Below are 20,373 nucleotides of genomic sequence, written 5' to 3'. Positions count from 1 at the left end.
ATTGTTACTTGTAATTTGATCCATTCTTATTATACATATATGTGTTAAGGAACAAATATATAATTAGAATGAGAATAGATAAAATTAAATTGATTTAATTGTGAAGACGGAACTGGAAAGAAAAAAAAATAAAAGGAAAAAGTATAAATTAATCTGGCGATGGGTGCGAAGCGCGCGTTCGTCAGTTGCATGAATATGGAAACTGATTTTTATTTCAAGCATTATGCGTGGAAAATTCCTATCGACTTTTCTGTAATGAACTTTTTCTGCAGGAAAATTTGAATTTAATATCCAACTGTCTTGAGGAATTGTTTGTATGCAAGCAGTTCATTTAACTAAAGATTGAAGCCTTACTGATTACATAGTTACAATATTTGAATATCAAAAGACGTCACAGGTCACAGGTATCAAAATTTAGTAGAAAAATCTAGCGCATTCTTCAAGAAATTTTATTCAATTTTCACTGGAATTCTATAAGAAGTCTATTCAAGTTGATTTTATTGAATAATTCTATTGAGTTTTGGTACCAATTCAACTAAAGATTTTACAACTTTACACAACTTTTTTGTGACTTTTGGTGTTATTTTTAAGTAGAATATTTCATAAAAAGAAGTCAATAATTTTTTATTTTTTATTTTAATTCAATAATATTTTATTCTCGTGCGTTACGCACTCGAAATTCACTTTACACACGACCTTGAACTTTACGCACACCGTGCACAAAAGCAACCACTTTACCCCCACTACGGTCCCGAACAGTGAACTCGGCAGGTATTACAAAAAATAGGATGTTTTACGCGTGCGTGCGAAAAAGTGGTTCTTTACGCACTTGTAACACAATATACTATTCTCAGTTATGAGCAAATAAAACAAAAGTCTAAAGTGTCGATTTTACCCCTCTCCCCTGCTCTTTGTAGACATAATTTTTTTGACTTTGGCGTTTTTTCGTTGTCTTCTGAAAACTTTCAATGGATCTCATGATCGAATTCTCGACAAAGCTGCATATAATTGTCCGTAATTGAAAAGATCTTTTCATCACGCTGTGACGAAAAGTGAACTTTTCGGCACGCTCCGCGTGCCTAAAAGTCCAATTTCCGCCACATTGTGATGAAAAATATTGTTCGTAACTCGTGAAAAAATGTTTTTTAGCTCGTGGGATTATATCATATTATATAAACCGCCCACTCGCCAAAAAACACTTTTTTGCACTCGTTACGAAATATAATATTCCGTAGATCTACACCACCATTACCAATATCATCCATGTTATCAACATCAACCAAAATAGTATATTCATCATCATGCATGCGATTTCTCTTCCAGAACATTCAGGAATAAAAGTGCGACATCTCCTTTTTATATAAAAAAATGAAATATTAAAACAGTAGTTACTTCATATAAATGAGAATTTATTCCAGTAATTGCAGTATGATAACATAACGTAATAATTCTCTTTGAAATCCCAACACACGTGAATAATTACAAACGTGATAGATGTCTTTATCTGTGTTGTCCATTCGGTGAATCCTCTTGACTCCCAATATTTTCCATTGTGGAATGCATGCGTTTTCTCCACTCCCCTCGCTTATTTACCGTAATTTGCGTTGATGTAATGGAACAGAAACACCAGGAAGAACAATGTGACTCCAAGAATATTGGAGAATATCGATAGTTGCACGTCAGTAATCATCTGTGAAATGAAAATGTAATTATCTATCTTTCGAGGCTATTCACGCAATCAATCTAATGACACTATTGTAGACGCATTTATTACCTTGCTTAGTGTTATTTGCCAAGGTTACTTGCAAATGTAATTAATTTTTTTTATCGAGATTATGTTGACACGTCTTTATTTACGTGACACGCCGACTTATGCCATTTGTCGATGGAGTAAACGTGGATTAGTTAATCTACTAGAGGAGCAAGTGAGTGAAAATTATCAAAACTCTTCTTTATCGATCGTTGATGACGGAGAGAATGGGTTTTTCGCCTGATGATGATCATTTCCGGCGGATGTGACGCTCAGCGCCACCAGACGAACGTTTATTTGGATTTAACCATTACAAAACGACATGCACAAGTCTTTTTGAACATTTGTTGATGATACACATGTGCGCGCGCTTATCTATTCGTTGTAAAAAGGAAGAATCGAATTTATTAAACTTTATATATTCACAGATGTTTTATAAATATTGATAATGACTTGAAAAGAATTAAGAGAATGAAAAGTGAAACATCAATCAATAATTTTTAATCTTCGATCGATTCTTTTTTTTTTACTTTTTCAAATAATCTGATTAAAATCTGTAGTTGTTGAAAAATGAGGGGAGGGTTATGAATTGATTTCCTAGAAAACTGAAAAAATCTCTTGAATTCTTCGGAAAATTCCACAGTTTTTCAGAGTAGCAGTAGATCTTCAAAAAATTTTCTCGAATTATTTGGGGAACCGAAGAATTTTCATGAATTTTGTAGAGTTCAGAATTCATGTATGAAAATCTGAGAAGCAAGAATTGATCATTTTTGCGCATGGTAAATAGAAAAAATTAAAATTTGGGAAGTGAAGAATAATTTGAGTTAAAAAATTTTCGAAATACTATGTTTTTTCTCATGATCAACAATTAGGCAATGTTTTAATATAAAGATAAACTTCACACATGAAAAAATGGACAATATGACGCACAAAAAAAATTTGGCATTTGAAGCATTTGAAAATACCGGGGATTTTTTTCAGCGATTACTTCACGTAACTCATTAACCAATCAGAATTGACGATTTGTGGTCTGGTATAGTTTCCAGATATTTCGATATAAAACAACTTCACGTTTCTTTCATCCTTTAGTAAATAGGAACGTCCACTTATGCCATTTGTCAGTCTACTAGAGGAGCAAATGAGTGAAAATGATCAAAACTCTTCTTTATCGATCGTTGATGATGGAGAGGATGGTTTTTCCGCCTGAAGATGATCATTTCCGGCGGACGTGACACTCAGCGCCACCAGCCGAACGTTTATTGCGATTCAACCATAACAAACAACGACATGTGCACAAGTACTTTTAAACATTTGTTGACGAAGGAAACGTAGTTCAGACGTTGATTGTCGATTGATTCAGTTGTTCAATTAAATCTTTACAATTACTTTGATATCTCAGTGTTCACACATTCAGTTTCGGCATTTGACGGATTTTCGTTCATTGGACTAGACCGGGTACAGCTTATTTACACAACAGAATAGAATTTGTTGTCCGTGTGGTGCATCGGGGTGAATTGTAATTATTAATTTCGTGTGAGTTATCAGGGTTTTCGATTATGAATTTGGAGGATTAGTTTGGAGTGATAACAAGAGACATTTGAGGCTGGTGGCAGTGAGGTTATCTACGGTGAGTGTTTTTATTCGTAAACATTTCCATTATTGATTAATTATGACTCATTTTTTTGCTCCTCCATGACATTTCAGTGAGTCTATCATTTTTTATGTCAATCTTCAGTTTATGTAAGGTTTATGATGTCAAGGGGGAATAGCCATGTCGATGTTTCTCCACTGGCGTTGGTCGATACATTCTCCTTGAATGCAAATCTGAAAGTTTATGATATTTTGGTTACGGATAGTTCACGGGTCATGGCTGTGATGACTGATATGCATTGCTTTAAATCGTTGTGTTAGCGTTTTGCCATTTTTTTATTAGGGGCGGTTGGGGTAAAACGGACACTTTAGACTTTTTTAAAATTATTCATAACTCCGAAACAAATTGATCAATTGAGCTCAGTTTAGGCTCGTCACAAAGGGAAAGAATTGTTCTTTGTATTGAAGAAAAAATTATTCAATTTTATCAACATTTCAACCCCTCATTAACATTATAAAAAAGCCAAACGTGTCCGTTTTACCCCAACTTCTAATTAATGGGGGAGAGTGGCGCAAAATGAAACAGTCGAAAAATATGTTTAACGTAATTCAAACAAAAGAATTTTTTTTATTACATACTTTTTTTATTAACCTTTCTTTATTAAAGTTTTTTTATTCTGGGGAGCACTAATCAGAATAATAATTTTCCATTCAGTAGAATGGAAAATTATTGAGAAGTTCTAACGGGAGAAGATTTTGTCGATGGATTAATAGAAAAGAAAATGAAACAGCACAATCCAAAGTCCAGAGAAAGGCCCAGGAGAGGGAGAAAAAATAAATATGATGCTGAATTTCAATCGAATGAAAAAAGAAAAGTGTAATCGGCCTAATCTAATCAATTGAATTGTTATCAATTGAATCATAAGACGAATAAAAAATTATTATTCTCATCAGTACTCCAAATAATAAAAAAAGTTAATAAACAAAAGTTTAAAAAATTTTTGTTTGCTTGAATTGCGTCAAATAGTCGTTTTTCGGCTGTTTCATTTTGCCCCACCCACCCCTGTGAAAAAATTTTCACAGAAAAATCTAGCGAATTCACTAGACAATTCTATCGGATTTCTATTGAATTTTCTCTTAGTGTTTGGCCGATTCTATTGAAATGTTCCATAGAAAATATTCTGTAGAAAAAGTCAACAGAATCGATTTTTCTACACAACATATTCTATTGAAACATTTTCTATAGAATTTTCTCAGCTCACATTTTCAAAGTTTTCATTGAAATATTTAAAGCTACAAAGTTATGTTTTGCACCTTATTATCTCCACATTTCGATCCTTCAGCAGCAGGGGCAGTAGCAACACATTGATCCTTTTTTTCTGGTATTGTACAGTACAGAAGTACACATGCCCGTTTATCATGCTGAAAACAGATCAGATCCTATCGTAAAATAACTTAAACGCCGTGGCTATTCGCACTACCACACGCAGCGTTTCGCAAGCAACGTTTCGCACGCAACGTGTCACACGGAACGTGTCACACGCAACGTGTTACACGCAGCGTGTCATACAGAAATGCATATAAGGGTCGGCCAGTAGTACAATACGCAACGTGTCAACCAATCATTCTTAGAATCATCTGCACTATTTCGATACCCGCTCCTGCACTCGGGCCCCAAAAAAACATTTACACCTTGTCTGACATCTCTGCTATGAACTCTGGAAGTAGAGTTCAAAACCAGAGTTGTGACAACATTGTCAAGTGGGGTCTCGGACTCTACCCTGCTTGGAAAATCATCCTTAGAATCATCTACGCTATATTTCGGCACCCACTCCTGCACTCGAACTGCCGCAGAGATCAGTATCAATCATTATTTTAGTAATATTAAGAGAATTTTTTTCCTTAAAATAATTGAATTCATTAATTTATCTTTGGAATTTAGAAAATAGTAAAATAATTGATAATTTAAATTTTTCAAATAATCATCTTATTTACTAAAGATGAAAGAAACGGGAAGTTGTTTTATATCGAAATATCTCGAAACTGCCTGAACATGTCTAACAAAACATGTCAATATGTGACACGAAGTTATTCACAAAAAAACACGCGGCATTTTCAAATTCTTCAGTGGTAAATTTTTTTTTCACGTTCCGAACGTTATATTATATATATATATATATATATATATTTCACGTGTATATATATCATCGGTGAAATTGATAAATTCTGTCCTTTTATGGAGACCGATTGTGTTAAAAAATTGAAGATAATTCATTGAAAATGAAAAATTCTTTATAGATTCTTTTACTCTACTTCGCTATTCACTTCAATCATTACTCGAATTCTCTTTGATTCATTATCAATATTTATAAGATATTCATGAGAAACTGAAATTCAATGAATTCCATTTCTTCATTTCAACAAATGAATAGATGAGCGCGCGCGAGAGCGCGCGCATAGATCTTGTTAAGTAAATAATCGGAAATTTCCTGAAAAGTATTAGAGATTATCCAAGGAATCCTCAATCTTCCGAATTCGATTATTGATTGGTCAAATAATTCGGAATTTGAAAATTTAATTGTTGATTAATTTAATAATTTAAAAATTGTTAAGTTCTATTACTTGATTAAGTGTTTATGAGATTAATGTCAATTACAATTTATGATTATGCCTATCTCTGGACTGCTGCGTGTGGTAGTGCGAACAGCCACGGCGTAACTTGAATCAGATCCGTTAAATCTCCCTTGAATTTCCAATGAATTTTAAATTGTTTGCTTACGTAACAAGCCTCGAGCGCTCCAGCTTCGTAGCACTGTTGGTCTAATGATAATAGGCTTCCTGGCAGTATTCTAAGAAGGGCTGTGTCGAACTTTGGTTTGTTGTAGAGACATTTAGCGACTGGTTGTCTTTTGCACAAAGAGAGAACAATTGTTAGATTGGAATAACATGATCTATTTATTTTTACAAGTAAACGAAAAGGCACTTTTCAGCGCGAGGTGAACGCAGTAGCATTGATGAAAAATTAATTACAACTGATGAGGTGAAATGAAAGACTTACTTCAAAAAGTATTTGAAGCATTCTAAACTGCAATTAGACCATTTGAACGCATTGCTGCCGAATCTCTCACTGCTCATGAGATATCCATCTTGCCAGCTGCATCTTGTGGCACCTGGACCACCGATGTACTGTGGAGACGGCGATCCATCGTGCGGCACTCCCAATCTGAACAATTTATGAACATTATCAATTCGGTGTTAGAGTTCTAAAAGATTTTATCCCATCCTAGCCTATTCGATACTGAATCGAGAAATTAGTCATTAAACTCACATATGACCTAGTTCATGAGCGGCAGTTGCAACTCCGTTGAATCCTTGATCGTGTACAAGCCCAACAGACTCAACGGATTGTTTTTCAGCGTTTTGCATGCATGCCGAGCCCAGTTGACTTATGCCTAGCAAAATTTATCCATTACACGAATTATTCGAAGCTCGCAAATTTTCTGATAATTATCGCTAAACGTACCTCTTAGAGAGACACAGCTTGAGTTTTTGCTGGTTTTTAGACGTTCGCACACTGTTGATCTGTCAATAATTGATAAGGGAATAATAAATTTTCTACATCTGCTCTATAAACGTCTGATGCACACAAACAATCAGGAAACCAAATTCGTTCATAATATGTCAGGTTAAAAATTGATTTCAAATCAGACATCGGTATAATCGAATTTTTGAATTGCAGTTAAATTTGGAATAAGTCAATTGTTAATATTACTCACCAATTTTTTAATTTGAAAAATAACCATCAATTTAAATTTTCAAATTCCGAATTATTTTATCAATCATCAACTCAAATATTCAAATTCCGAACTATTTTATCAACCAATAATTGAAAAATCAAATTACCAATTATTATATTACTTTTCAAATTTCAATTACGATAGATAAATCTAAATTACTGTAAGGTGCAACTTCTCATAATATTACTAAAGTAATGATTAATGCCGATCTATGTTTCAAATTATCTAAAACCTTATGGCGCAGTGTGATTAACACAGAATGTTTCCCTAATACAGTGGACTCTGGTTAGAGTCGACTGTTTTGCGGGATAGGGGAAGCGAATTCGGAGAATTCGACTCTATTTTTCTGCCCCCACTACGCGCTCACGCCGAGCCCGACTTCCGAGAACTACGAACGATAAAATGAAAAATACTATTTCTTTTCTCTCTCAATTCAACACTTTATTTTAATGATAAACTTTACTTCACAGCTTCAACTATAATAGCAATATTCATATAGATTCAGACGATTTTTTTTATTATCAATATTTTTACACCACTTTCTGATCGTCGTATGATGCACTCCAACCTCATCGCATAGATCATTTATGTTCTCTCCACTATCCAATCGTTCTAAAACACTCACTTTAGTTTTAATACTCACAACAGTTCTCGTCTTACTCTTTTTATTCGCAATGTTACAGTCGTATTCTTTACCTCGCTTCATTATTTTATTTAATCCAATTTTGAATTAATTTTATGCCAACAAAACGAGATCCTCCCCCCATGACAGCCAGAAGTGGACTAAATTTTTTGATCGACAATTCAAATGCAGAATATTTTATTTCTCGTCTCTACTGGAATCGGAAGACAATAGCAATTCGAAGAAAATATTGGAGTGTTTACTCTCCGGCTTGTGTGGTGGCAGAGTGGGGGAAACGCTCGAGCGGCGAGAAAAAAAAATTGAGGGGAAGTTCGACACTAACCAATATGCCTCTAACCAGAGTCCACTGTATTTATTAATTTATCATCTGATTGACCGAGTTCTTTCTAAAACAGACCAAATCATCCAGTGGTGGGGACATTTAACAATAAATGTATTTTTTTCACCAAATGAATCGTGAAATAGTCTTCACAAACAGGCATTTTTCCATTGAATTACATTTCGCTCTACAATTTTCTGAGTAATTTTTGTTCACCTTTCTCTTCTTATAGTCATTTACCTCGTGACAGCGATTACAATGTCATACGAGCTCTTCTCAAATCTCTCCTCAGCATAGAAATAGAGACCCATAGCTTGTACAGAATCAGTGGTAATCCTAGAATTGTCCAATCGATAATCGCTCAAATATGGGGTAGCATTCCTGTCCTGCGAAAACCAATTTCCAGGTATCACCACAAAACTTTCGTTTTATCATTCAAGGATTGACTTGAGATTTTGAGAACAATAATTAAATCAATATGGCGACGGCAGAAGCGGTTCACAATTTTCTGAAGACTCAGAACAGGCCCTACAATCTCAATGATATTGTGTCGAATCTTCCCAATGAGAAGAGCAAGGCGACCATTCAACAGGCACTGGAGGAGTTGAAGAAAGAGGGAAAAGTTTTTGAGAAGGTATGTTACTAGGTAGTGATTATTCATTTAGAATTGTGAAGTTACGCGAAAAATTTCCTAGAGTTGGACATTTTCTTCATGATACGGAATTCAATGTTTTTATTTGGACCTTTAAGCCCCAAAATCGTGAATACCGATAGATGGCACTAATTTTTCGATGGATCTCTAATTTTTCTGCTTCGATTTTCACAAAAATTCAATGCCAGATAGATTCCAAATTAAACATCAAAGTCGGGAACTCCAGCAGTTTTTTCTTTCTCATAATGACTAGCTATTCACGCACTTTTAGTCAAATTACTTTATATAATATTACTTGACGAATTGCATACTTTTATTTAAATTTTAGAATTCATTATTAATCAGTATAGATTTGATGCATTTGGACGGTACAGGAGCAACTCTATCCATCTTCAGCTTTATCATAAGCACTCTATCGGTGATCGTGGCTACCCTAAATTCCGAAGCCATCACAACTTTATTCAACATCACCTCTCGGTGCGAATTCAGGGTAGCCATGACCACCGATAGAGTTGTCTTTACTATTTTTAAATAATATATCTGTTTTTCGGCAGACTCGATGTTTGATAAAGTTGTTATGATAGACTTGAAGACGGATAGAGTTACTGTACCCAACCGTTTTTTCCTTTCTCACGCTGATTAGCTAATCCGCCCACTTCTAGTAAATTTACGTAAAATTCATCATTAGTCTTTAGCTATTTGACGCATTTGTTCGACTTTTAGACGTACGGAAAACAGAAAATCTATTGCGTAACTCAAGCCACAAAGCACAATGCTGCTGAGTTGAAAAGAATGAGCGGTGACCTGCAAGCTCATGCAGCCGAGTTGGAAATGAGACGGAAGGCGCTTGAGCATGAGGTTAAAATTCGGGAGGAAAAATTAGAAGCGTTGAAGTCCGGTCCAACTCTGGAGGAAGCTATCAGGGAGAGTGACGCGGTTAAGTTAAGAGTAACAGCACTAGAAACCAAATTGGATCATCTAGTGGAGAGGTCTAGCAGTCAGCCGAATCTGGGGGAAAAGAAGAAGAAGGCCGAGGTTTTGAGGGACCAGTATTCCCGTGAATACTTGAAAAGGAAGAGAATAGGTTCTGAGATAGTTGACAGTATTTTGGAGGGATTCCCAGGGACAAAGAAGCAACTGTTTGAAGAAGTGGGGATCGAGGAGAGAATTGTTAAAATAGTTAAATAGAGATATAATGGGTTCAGGTCGATGGAGGAGGAATTATTTGAATGTTTGAAATGATTTGCTTCAATGCAGGGTATTGAACACTGATTTTTCACATTCAGAATAATTCCCCATATTTGTTATTTGGTACTGCATCTATTTATTGCAGTTCGAGCTGTAAAAATTGGAAGACTGAAACTCCATGACTTTACTTACCAATCCAATTATTATCGTCGCGATGTTCAGACGTATTTTTGGATCCCTCAGTGATCTATATCGTAAATCTACACCATTCCAAAAGGCTGTTAGATATACGAGTACCTCAGAAACATCCGATTGGAATGACCTGAAGCCGATTAAACGAAAGCATATCCAATTTCGTTGATTAAATTGAATAGAAAAGGTATTCATCTACTCACTTGAAAGTATCGTACTCGACTATAGTCAAAATTTCAGGATACACAATGTTCGAATGGGTCTTCATCTTACTGTATTTATGTCTTGAGTTTCGTTCATCACGAGTTACGAAAGAGTTGTTCGAGAATGATCGGTTGTTAAAGTTCAAAGCATTTTTCACATCATCCGTCTTTATGATCAAGTGATGCTCCGTCTGCGAGTAGCTTTCATTATTCTTTGTGATACTGGGAAGCAATTTCGACTGATGATGAGATTTGTTTTTGCTGATTACTTCGTCTATCACTCTCTGTGGAAGGGAGCGTATCGCGAAATGGTGACCGAAAGTGCCGTCGAATTTGTATGAATTGTTAGTGCCTTGGCGTACTATTATCGCCGCATTGTTCGATTCGTCCTGATAGGCGTGATAAATCTAGAAGAACATAAATTACTAAAATTGAATATTAAGAAGATTTACTGCGATCGTTTTTTATATGAGAATAGAGAAAAATTCTCTTACTCCGTATGTATCATATTTTGTGTAATGGAGACCTCTGGGAGACGATTTGTTCGACTCGACTGTATAGACTGGTGTATGTCTTCCGAATAGCATCCCCTCAGCTGGCCACAAGTACAATGTCACATCCTTCCCGAAGGATTTGAAATATACTTTTGGGTTTGATGTATTTTTTGTAGTAATAGAGTGTAATACTGGCACTACTTGATACTCAGGAACTAGGATGAGTAAAGTTAAGGAATGAAGAATAATTTATATATGAAATTCGAAATTGTTTATTTATTCATACGTACCAGTGTCACATTCTGTCTGGAAGATAGACTGAACTTCTTCATCTGTCAGTGATTCACACATCTAAAAATTTTTGAATCAATGTAATTAAACTATTATTGTAAAAAACTACAGGAGAAAGCGATCTGATTCCTTTCCACTAATGAAATCCTTATCCATTTTGAAACTATGAAAGAATCTTCCTCTGATCTGTTAAAATTTTAACCCAAGATTTTTCTTTAAATGATTTTCTAAATATCCAGATTTCACAGTTTCTCGTCGGCTCCAATCGTTTCACCACTTCTTTAATGAATTTAAAATTCTATGGAATCCTAATAATGATACTGATCCACTGGATCATTAACTGAACTAGTTATTTACTTGATCACTCAATTGAGGCAACATGAGTAAAAATAAGCACAGGTGCTCACTCCGACTAAACATTTTGGAATGAGATATCCAGACAATCCTCTAGACACTGTTTTCAAAAAATGCATTACATATTTCAGGCTCATAAATTATTTTCACAGTATATTGATTACTTTGAGTGATATACAGCGGAAGGAGTAAAAGAGAACGACATGTGCATCATGCGAAAACAATTTATTATTCACATCGCCATACAAGTCAATATTTTTATAATGAAGTCCATAAGACTGTGTATCATCATATCTCAACAGTGGAGGAAATTTTTGCCAATTGCTGCGTCTGGGATTGTCTGCGAACATTTAAAGTGCGAAATAGCAGCTAACTGTGGGTCGGCCTTGCCTTCGGCTCGAACGCGCACGTCAGTATGCAAATATACATGAGATAATAAGTAATGATACAATTCATCTCATGGGAGATCATAGCAAAGGTGAATATATCGATAAAAACAAACCCATCAATACCATAAATGATTTGAAGAATCAAAATCGTTTATTAAAGCGTGGAATTGTGTGTCGTAAGACATCAAAATGGCTCCACCAATATATGGCTCTTCATTTCTACCGCAGACATCAATTGAAGGGAAAACAGGGGAAGGATTGCGGAGCACATATCATGAAATTCTCTTGGATATTAAAAAAGTTGATCCAGGCATTCTTGATGAAGAGAAGTCGGGGTTGGAATTATTGGACTTTGATCCTCCAACTGTTGAATCTACATGGTCAAAATTTGGCACTCCGATTATTGCAATCTTCCCAAATTCAAAGTTATTGTTAGGTAAAAATTCTCGAATTCTATTGCAATATACGAAATTAGATTTTTCCGCTTTGGCCTTGTCAGCGTTTGATACTTTAGGTCTATGATGTTTCTCACTGATTTCGACTATCTAAATTATACACACGTGACAATTCAACAAGAGTTTGGAATAATTGCACGAACAACATTCGAGTTCTTTCTTTTATTATCTGTTTCGTCATTTTTCACTGTTGAATGGTGCGAGATATCCAGTCACTGGGTTTGAATTTTGGAAAGTTGTTCGGTCGAAATGGTTTATATTCAAAATTTGGTGGTTCCGCGAGTTCAGTTGCATCTACCGGCAAACAGCGGCCATTTAAGCAGTGCTGAAAAAGAAATGATATTATTAATGTCACAATTTCTCTCTTTCAATACAGATATTGCAAACATATTTGGCGAGCATGGAAATCAATAAAAAAATCTATTTGTGTTTCTGCAAAGGTAATGTTCGTAAATAAAAGAGTAAATTAGAAGCAGGAAAAAATCAAACGGAATGGGTTGCCTCCAATCGGTAGTAAATCGAGACTGACAAAATGATAGTTGACGAACGCGTCATTTTTAAGCCATTTACATTTTTTGATAAGAGAAATAATCTCGGAAAGAAAGTGATAGCACAGACGTACTTCAATCTCCAAAAACTTTCGAATGGTGGAGTGAAATTTCCGGATTCTTTCATTTTCAAAAGATTTTTTTTTGTGAAGCTTCAAAATAAGACCTGATGAAGATGAGAAGACAGTCAATCTACCCCACTCTCCTATCAATGAATTTATATAGATGAAAAAGATTTATACTTCTAGACGATGAATGAAGAATATTGTCCAATCGTTTTATGCTCGCCAAATTCATTCAGTAAGTTTACCATATTGTTGCCACACGTTGACCCCTCAGCAGCTGCCGTATGAGCTTTGCAGAATCCACCGTTTGGGTTGTAGCACTCCAGTCTCGTGCAAACGCTTTCGTCAAACTGAAATATCAAAAGTTACAACATTGTGAGTAGATATTTTTTCAGGATCAAGTACTTTGCGTAAAAAAGGAAATACCTTGCATGCTCTTGTGCCATAAACTTTTCTGCATTGTTGGTTCAATGAGAGTATTTTCCCTGGCAATTTCCTGGGCAGCTGAGTATCTCGGCGAGGAGAATTGTACAGACATGTACCATCTGCAGAACTTTAAAAAAAGGAACGAATATTTAATGGAATGAATTAGATACTTATGGGTAAATCGCCTTTCCACTCACTTCATGAATTCTCGAAATAGCTTGATAGTGCAGTTGGACCAGTAGAAATTATTTTCTCCAAGACTGAGAGCATAAGTCATCATGAATCCTCCATAGCTTGGGCAGTCTTTAGCGCCATCCACTCCATCGTGTGGAACACCCAGTCTTTGGAAAAAACATTCACATTTTAAGATTTCAGATGGTAAGATAAAGATAAAGTAACTAATCGGTTTCCGACATTGAGTCAAATATATTATCATTTCATTCTTTATCGGGAATTCCCTGATTTACAAGTAATGTATCGTGATAGTTCTTCCCCCCATCAATACTCATTTCCAAGATGCATGCTAATCACCCCAAACTATTCATCATTTTGTCAAGTTTCACAACTTCTAGATAATTAACGAATGAAAAAATTGTCGTACAAATGCCCCACTTCATGCGCAGCAGGAATTATCCCACTGTATCCTCCATTATCCTCAACGAGGCCAACTGCCTCTGTGTTTCTGTCTATCGCACTTCTATTGCAGGCTCCAGCTTCATATGCGTATCCTTTAATTGATTCAATTCCGTTAGTATGTCACTTATCACTAGAACCTTAATTCAACAATTGTACTGAGAATTCAATTCACCTAATGTTGATGTATCACAGAAAGACTGTCCTATCATATTGCATATGTCCAGTCTAAAAATACAATTGCGTTAGTGGAGAATAGTGATTTGATCGTGACTAGTGGATAATTGGATTGATAGTTAACTGAGTCATTGCCACTGCCAAATCGTATTTCGAAAACGGAAACCGGTTTTCTTGATAGAAATACTTGCTCATTTCTACAAGAGCCAAATCACCGTCTACTTTAGTCTTTTCTCTTTTGTTGTTATCGTAGAAGGGAGTCCCACCCTCTTTCTGGAATTATTCACAAAATATCATTTGATTCTTGCTTTAAACAACTTTTGGTTTTCAAAAAAATAAGTGAAAGATCGTGGAAAAGAATATACTTGATCCAAATATATCTTATACTCAAATGGGGAATGGGTATTTAAATTCGAGGATGATTATTTGGTATCAGCCCGGGTTGTACCAAGCGCTCTCAAGTGTAATATAACGGTCACAAACAAAGTGTGAGAATATCAGGATAAAAAAGTGGAGGTTAAAAAATGAGGATCGGAATATTAGAGTGGAAAACTGAGGGCCTGAATGTAAAGGTGAAGGAATGAAGGTCAGAATGTGAGGGTTAAAAAAAAGAATCAGAATATTAAGATAAAAAAATTAGGGTCTGAATATAAGTCATATGTTATTCTTGATCTCCGTTTTTAGCTTTTATATGACCCTCATTGCCTGACACCCACTTTTTTTACTTTTATATTCTGACCCTAATGTTTTGAGCTTATTATTCTGACCCTCATTTTTTTACCTCCACTTTTTGACCCTTACATGCTGACACTTAGTGCCTGAGGCACTTGCACTTAAGGGGGCTTGCTACAACCCGGCCTGATACAAAAACATCATGTTCGAATTGAAATACCCATCCCCCAATTCGGGTATATTATTTTCTGTGATGCAAGCTTAGTTACTTATGAATTCTTATTAGTCACTTACGGTTGAAATAATGAATCCAGCGATGTTCAATCGAATTCTTGGCTCGCTCATCGTTCTGTATCGGAGGTCGACGGCATTCCAGAAACTTAACAGATATACTAACGCTCTTTTGAAGTTTTGGTTCTGGGTTCTATAAAAGAAAGACACGTGGCCATTTTCTCAAGATTCCAATTCAATTTTCACTAGGAAATATTCACGAATTTATTCATTCTTATTACTTGTAGAGAGAGTAATCCATAATGACCAAGATTTCCGGGTGAATGACATCGGGGGCTATATGCAGCGATCTACCAGTGCGTGAACTATTTTGATGAGCCCGTTCACGTTTCACTAATTCTGATAATGAATACATTACGTTTTACCTAAAGAAATTCAACTTTTTCCTGTCGCGTTAGTTTCCGAAATTTAAATCTTACTCATTCCCTGGTGAACTTCGCTATGAGATGGGTGAGGTCTTTTGAAAACAATATGGTGATGAGTTTGCTTGAAGTCATTGTCGGTTTCATTCATGCTTCTCTTATCTCGGAGGAGATCTTTCAGCCGCTCTGGTAGTGGTTCTATAAAGTAATCATTCAGAAAGTTTCCGACCATTTCCACGGATTCGTCAATCAAATCTGTCAGAAGCAGTGCTGAGCTGGTGAGTACATCTTGATACGCTACGCCGACTCCTTCGAATGCCTTTAAAATAGATTGTAAAAATTTCATGAGAAATGTTGCTGATTTTTGCAATTCTTGTGCCTAGGAAATTTAGTTTGTTACAGATCCATGATTTTGTAATGCAGTCAAGACGAAACAATCGATGAAAGGATTGATGATTTTGGCACTTACATCACGAACTCTCGTGTACTTCAAACCTCGAGGTTGATACTTATCTGGCACTACAGAGAAAACGGGAGTATGAAGTCCATACAAAATACCTTCTGTAGGTTTCAAGTAGAGCTTTATGTTCCTATTGAATGCTCTCATCTTCACTACTTGTTCTTCGTCTGCATTTCGCTTATGTAATGTATGCAACACAGGAACAACCTCGTAATCAGGTACTGAAATATTCCAGATGTGGTATCTCTTTGTGTATTTCCGTAATTTTTGTCACCATTGATCTTTCCTTCTGACTTACCTGCATGGCGCGAGACTCGGAAGACCTTTTGGATTTCATCCTCTGTCATGAGGTGATGAATCTGAAAATTTTGGTTTCGATCATTTCAAGCACCTTGTTGAAGTGTTAAGTTTGATGATAATTTTTATGGCATGGGTGTGTCTTGTTGTGAAAGTCTTCTCTTTTATGATACCTCAATTCGATGTTTTATGATCATTTTGAAACACTCTCTCTAGGTTTGTGATTCGCTTGTCATTGTTTATAGGTCTGTAAATAATTATCTGCAGATTATTTCTTATTGCACTGAATTTCATAATTTGGGTAAGTGGATCAGTCATGAAATTGTTGATATTGTGTAATGTTTTCAAGTTGTATTGAGAATGCACTAACTCTTTTCTAAGGTTAGTCCAATTTTTCTTGAAACTTCTCGCGAACCATTTTCAGCCAAACTGGAAATAATTTTTGATGAAATTTTAGTTTTCCGATTTTGGTGATTTATAACACAGTGGTAGTGATTTCTACTTTTATCATCCTTGAATGTCACTTGCTAATTATTTTCCTCATGCGTTCCGTTCATACAATCCTATAGAACGGAATGAATTTCTCTGGATTAAAATCGCAAAATTAATACGATGATTCGCGGATTTGCACGTATTTTGCGTAACTGATGTGCAGTAGAGAGTCACGTCGATTAGTACAAATTTGATGTGAGCTCGTCCATATTACACTTCAATTCTTAATTTGGATGGAGGCGTGAAACATCAGGTTGGCTTAAGATTTTCCTTTTATCTGAAATTAAGGGTGGGGGGGAAGGTCACATCACTTTTTTCAAGTACTAGAAGTATGTGATGGAAAATTACGGCTATTTTTTTCGATTTCTGCTTTATTTAAGAAAACGTGTAGGTATGAAATATCATGAAATTTTCATTTTTCAATAACATTCTTTTTTTTATTCAACAGCCAGAATTGAGTGATTTTACATTCCATACGATTGATTTTGCGGAATGTCATATGGAATATACATAAAAAAATTAATTGAAAAATATTGAGAATTGAATGAATAGTAGGGTTTCTGCGAATCGAAAAAGAATGAAAAATAATGATTTTTGATAGGACAGAAACTTTGGGAAAGAAATTTCGGATGTATATTTTCATCACAAAAGTCAATTATAACGTGAATGAGGGATTCAAAATTTGTCCCCTCATCCTCTCTGCTCTTCCTACATCGATTTATTTCATTTTGCAAAGAAAGGCCAGATTATGGAGTCGGACAATTCTGAATATAATTTCCCAGATTCATTGTAATTTAATTATTGGTGGAGCTTTCTATGATGAAAATATCCCTCGAATTGTTAGTTTTCCCCTTTTTATCGAAAATTGGTATTTTTCGATTTTTTCGACTCGTAAAAACTAGTCTTACAATTTTCAATATTTTTCAACGATTTTTTTTTAGTGTATTCCATATGACCTTCCGCAAAATCAATCATATGGAATTTAAAATTACTCAATTCCTTTTGTATATGAAAAATAAATGTTATTGAAAAATGACAATTTCATGATGTTTCAAGCCTACACATTTTTTTACATAAAGAAGAAATTGAAAAAAATTTGCCGAAATTTTCCATCAAATACTTGTGGTACTTGAAAAAAGCGGTGTGGCCACTTTCAAAATCGAATAACATTAATCTCTAGGAGATGATGTTGAAGATCAATGTACTTTGGGCTCGAAAAATATTAATTACTTTGAACAGGAAATTTATCTGAAAATTTCGAAGAAACGGTGATCTTCTGTTACACTTTGAACCTGATTTTCCACAAAAAGATTGCGCTGTCTAGAACTAGTATAGTTCATAATTATGTCTATTAATTTATTCTGATTACCTCAGCAGCTACAGTGGATGAAGCTACACAGAGGAGTATCAATCTCGAAATCATCCTTCTAATTATCTAAGAGTCTCGGAAAATAATCAAATTAATGACTGCTCATTTCCCCTCAAAAACTCTTTTTCAAAAAATGTTTTACTCTCCACCTCGATTCTCGATAACAGACTCACCAATTCTGGTTTCGGAGCCCTGTCTATTACTGCAGACAAGCCGTCAAAATGTGTCTCCCATGATTAGCTCACGCAATTTGTAACGTTCCGCGCGATTTACTCCCTCTCGTAAATCCGTAGATAAGCTCTTGAATACACAATGTATTTTAGCAGGATTTAGAGAGCTGAAATTGCACAATTAATCAATAATATGCCGTCTTTGATAATCGAGGATGTGCAAATATAATGTTTGCGATTATGTGTGATTTTTATTATCATTCTCGAAGTTGTTGAAGATTTTATTAACGGAGTAACAACAATGTCAACCTAATTGGTTTTTGTTTTTTATCTTTGCTCTTCAGGTTCAGAAGAAGACAATATAACAAAAATCCGGATTAATAGTACAATGATTTATGCGAAAGCATCCAAGTTTGCTCTTCACTAAACATAAACTGGGATATAAAATAAAAAATGAGACATTAAATTCTCACTTTTATATCTAATTATGGCTGATAGTATTCATTAAACGTCTGTCTTTGGGGACGTTTGGTTACCAGCTGTAATAATAGAAGTTTGATCAATGACTTGTTCTTGATTAGTATTCTATTTAGAGCCTTGTTTTGGGACCTTGTTTCGATCATTGACCTATATATGTGGCAGCCACAGGAAAAGGGCTCACTTTGTTGACATGGAGTCATGAATACTCCGATACTATTTGTAACATTTCGCACTTCGCATTTCACATTTTACATTTCGCACATTTCAAACCCATAGTGAATTCGATAGCATGAGAAATGGCGTCACTAGAGAAGATAAAAAAATATTTCAACATTACTTAGAAAAAAACACTTAGAAAAAAAATTAGTTGCGCCGAAAAACCGTATGTTCCACGTGAGAATATTTGATGGAGTAGAACAGATTTACTTAAGAGAAATTAACCAACTTAATAGAAGGGAATTCACTATCTTTCATGAAAAAAGATTTTTTTACGAGAAAATAATTCAGTAACGAAGCGGTAAAACGGTTCAAGTCGTTTGGCTATTCGTCAATTTTCAATGAATATATCAAAATCTAAGGCAGATAGCGAAATTGTTGTTATAAATTTTTTTGTAGAGCGAATTGAGCGCTACAAAAAAGTTAATTACAACAATTTCGCTATCTCTCTTAGATTCGGAAATATTCTTGAAAAATTCAGCTGAGAGTCGACTAAGCTAAGTCGACTTAAAACGTTTTACCGCTTCGCTATTGAATTCGAACAGTTGGCAAGAAAAAATATAATCTATTGCACGACAATCATTTGATCTGAGAGAACTTCATAGGTTCATACCATAGAAAGAATACACTGACAAGAAAAGATTTTTCTTTCCTAGAAAAATTGTCCCTTCGAAATTATTTAATTTTACTAATAACACCGTTTTTGACAAGAAAATTGTAGTGTCCTCTTGAAATTATCATTTGTTCCATGGAAATTGTAAGTGTTTATTGGACAAAGATATACACTACTCAATAAGATTCCCTTGATAAAACCGGAGCCTCATATAATTCTCTGTAGAACGAATGTATTTACCCGAAAGACATAAATGTCGCACGAGGCCAATTACTACTACGAAAATTATTGTTTTGGTGGAAACTTGCTAATAGTTTCTTGATTCTGTCAAGAGAATCATTATGATGGGAATCACAGCATTCGTTATTAAGTTACATCGTATTGTTTATACAATTTTTTTTAATAATAGATCTTTTTACAGTTGAAAATACATTTTTTACAGTTTTTACAGTTGAATAATTTATCAGCAATATCAATCAAGTTACAGCTTAAAAACTTTGTTTCAATGTCTTCTCAATCAAATCAAAAGATCGTGGTAACAGCATCATTCCTTATCTAGTTACACGACAGTCTCGTCCGCTTCACGTATCAGACTATTACAAAACTTCTATATCAGTCTATTATATTGGATACTTAAACATATTTATTGGTGATTTCGACTCAATCTCAGCTAAATTTTAAGTGAAGTCAGGTTAAACTTCAGCTAAAGCTTGACTAAATGTCGATTAGAACTGGGTTAAACACCGGTTAAACATCGGTTACACTATGACTAAATTCTGATTAAA

At 35.0% G+C, this 20,373-nt stretch overlaps 1 protein-coding gene across 2 annotated transcripts; it reads left to right on the top strand.

The window, feature by feature from the left end:
- Positions 1-3,030: 3,030 nt before the first annotated feature.
- LOC107038830 (homologous-pairing protein 2 homolog) lies at positions 3,031-11,169 on the top strand. 2 transcript variants are annotated; one of them, XM_015258130.2, is made up of 3 exons: positions 3,031-3,377; positions 8,540-8,733; positions 9,475-11,169. In XM_015258130.2, exons 2-3 carry the CDS (start codon positions 8,578-8,580, stop codon positions 9,937-9,939), a joined length of 621 nt encoding a protein of 206 aa, XP_015113616.1. In that variant the 5' UTR covers positions 3,031-3,377; positions 8,540-8,577; the 3' UTR covers positions 9,940-11,169. The 2 variants fall into 2 exon arrangements, with proteins under 2 accessions (XP_015113616.1, XP_015113617.1); XM_015258131.2 differs by lacking the exon at positions 3,031-3,377 and adding an exon at positions 8,286-8,429.
- The last annotated feature ends 9,204 nt before the right edge of the window (positions 11,170-20,373 follow it).

The sequence above is a fragment of the Diachasma alloeum genome, unplaced genomic scaffold (genome assembly GCF_001412515.2).
Source record: "Diachasma alloeum isolate Michigan unplaced genomic scaffold, Dall2.0 Dall_scaffold_00288, whole genome shotgun sequence".
Lineage (NCBI taxonomy): Eukaryota > Metazoa > Arthropoda > Insecta > Hymenoptera > Braconidae > Diachasma > Diachasma alloeum.
Note: the sequence above shows the minus strand (reverse complement) of the source record. Positions and strands in the feature narration are given on the sequence as shown.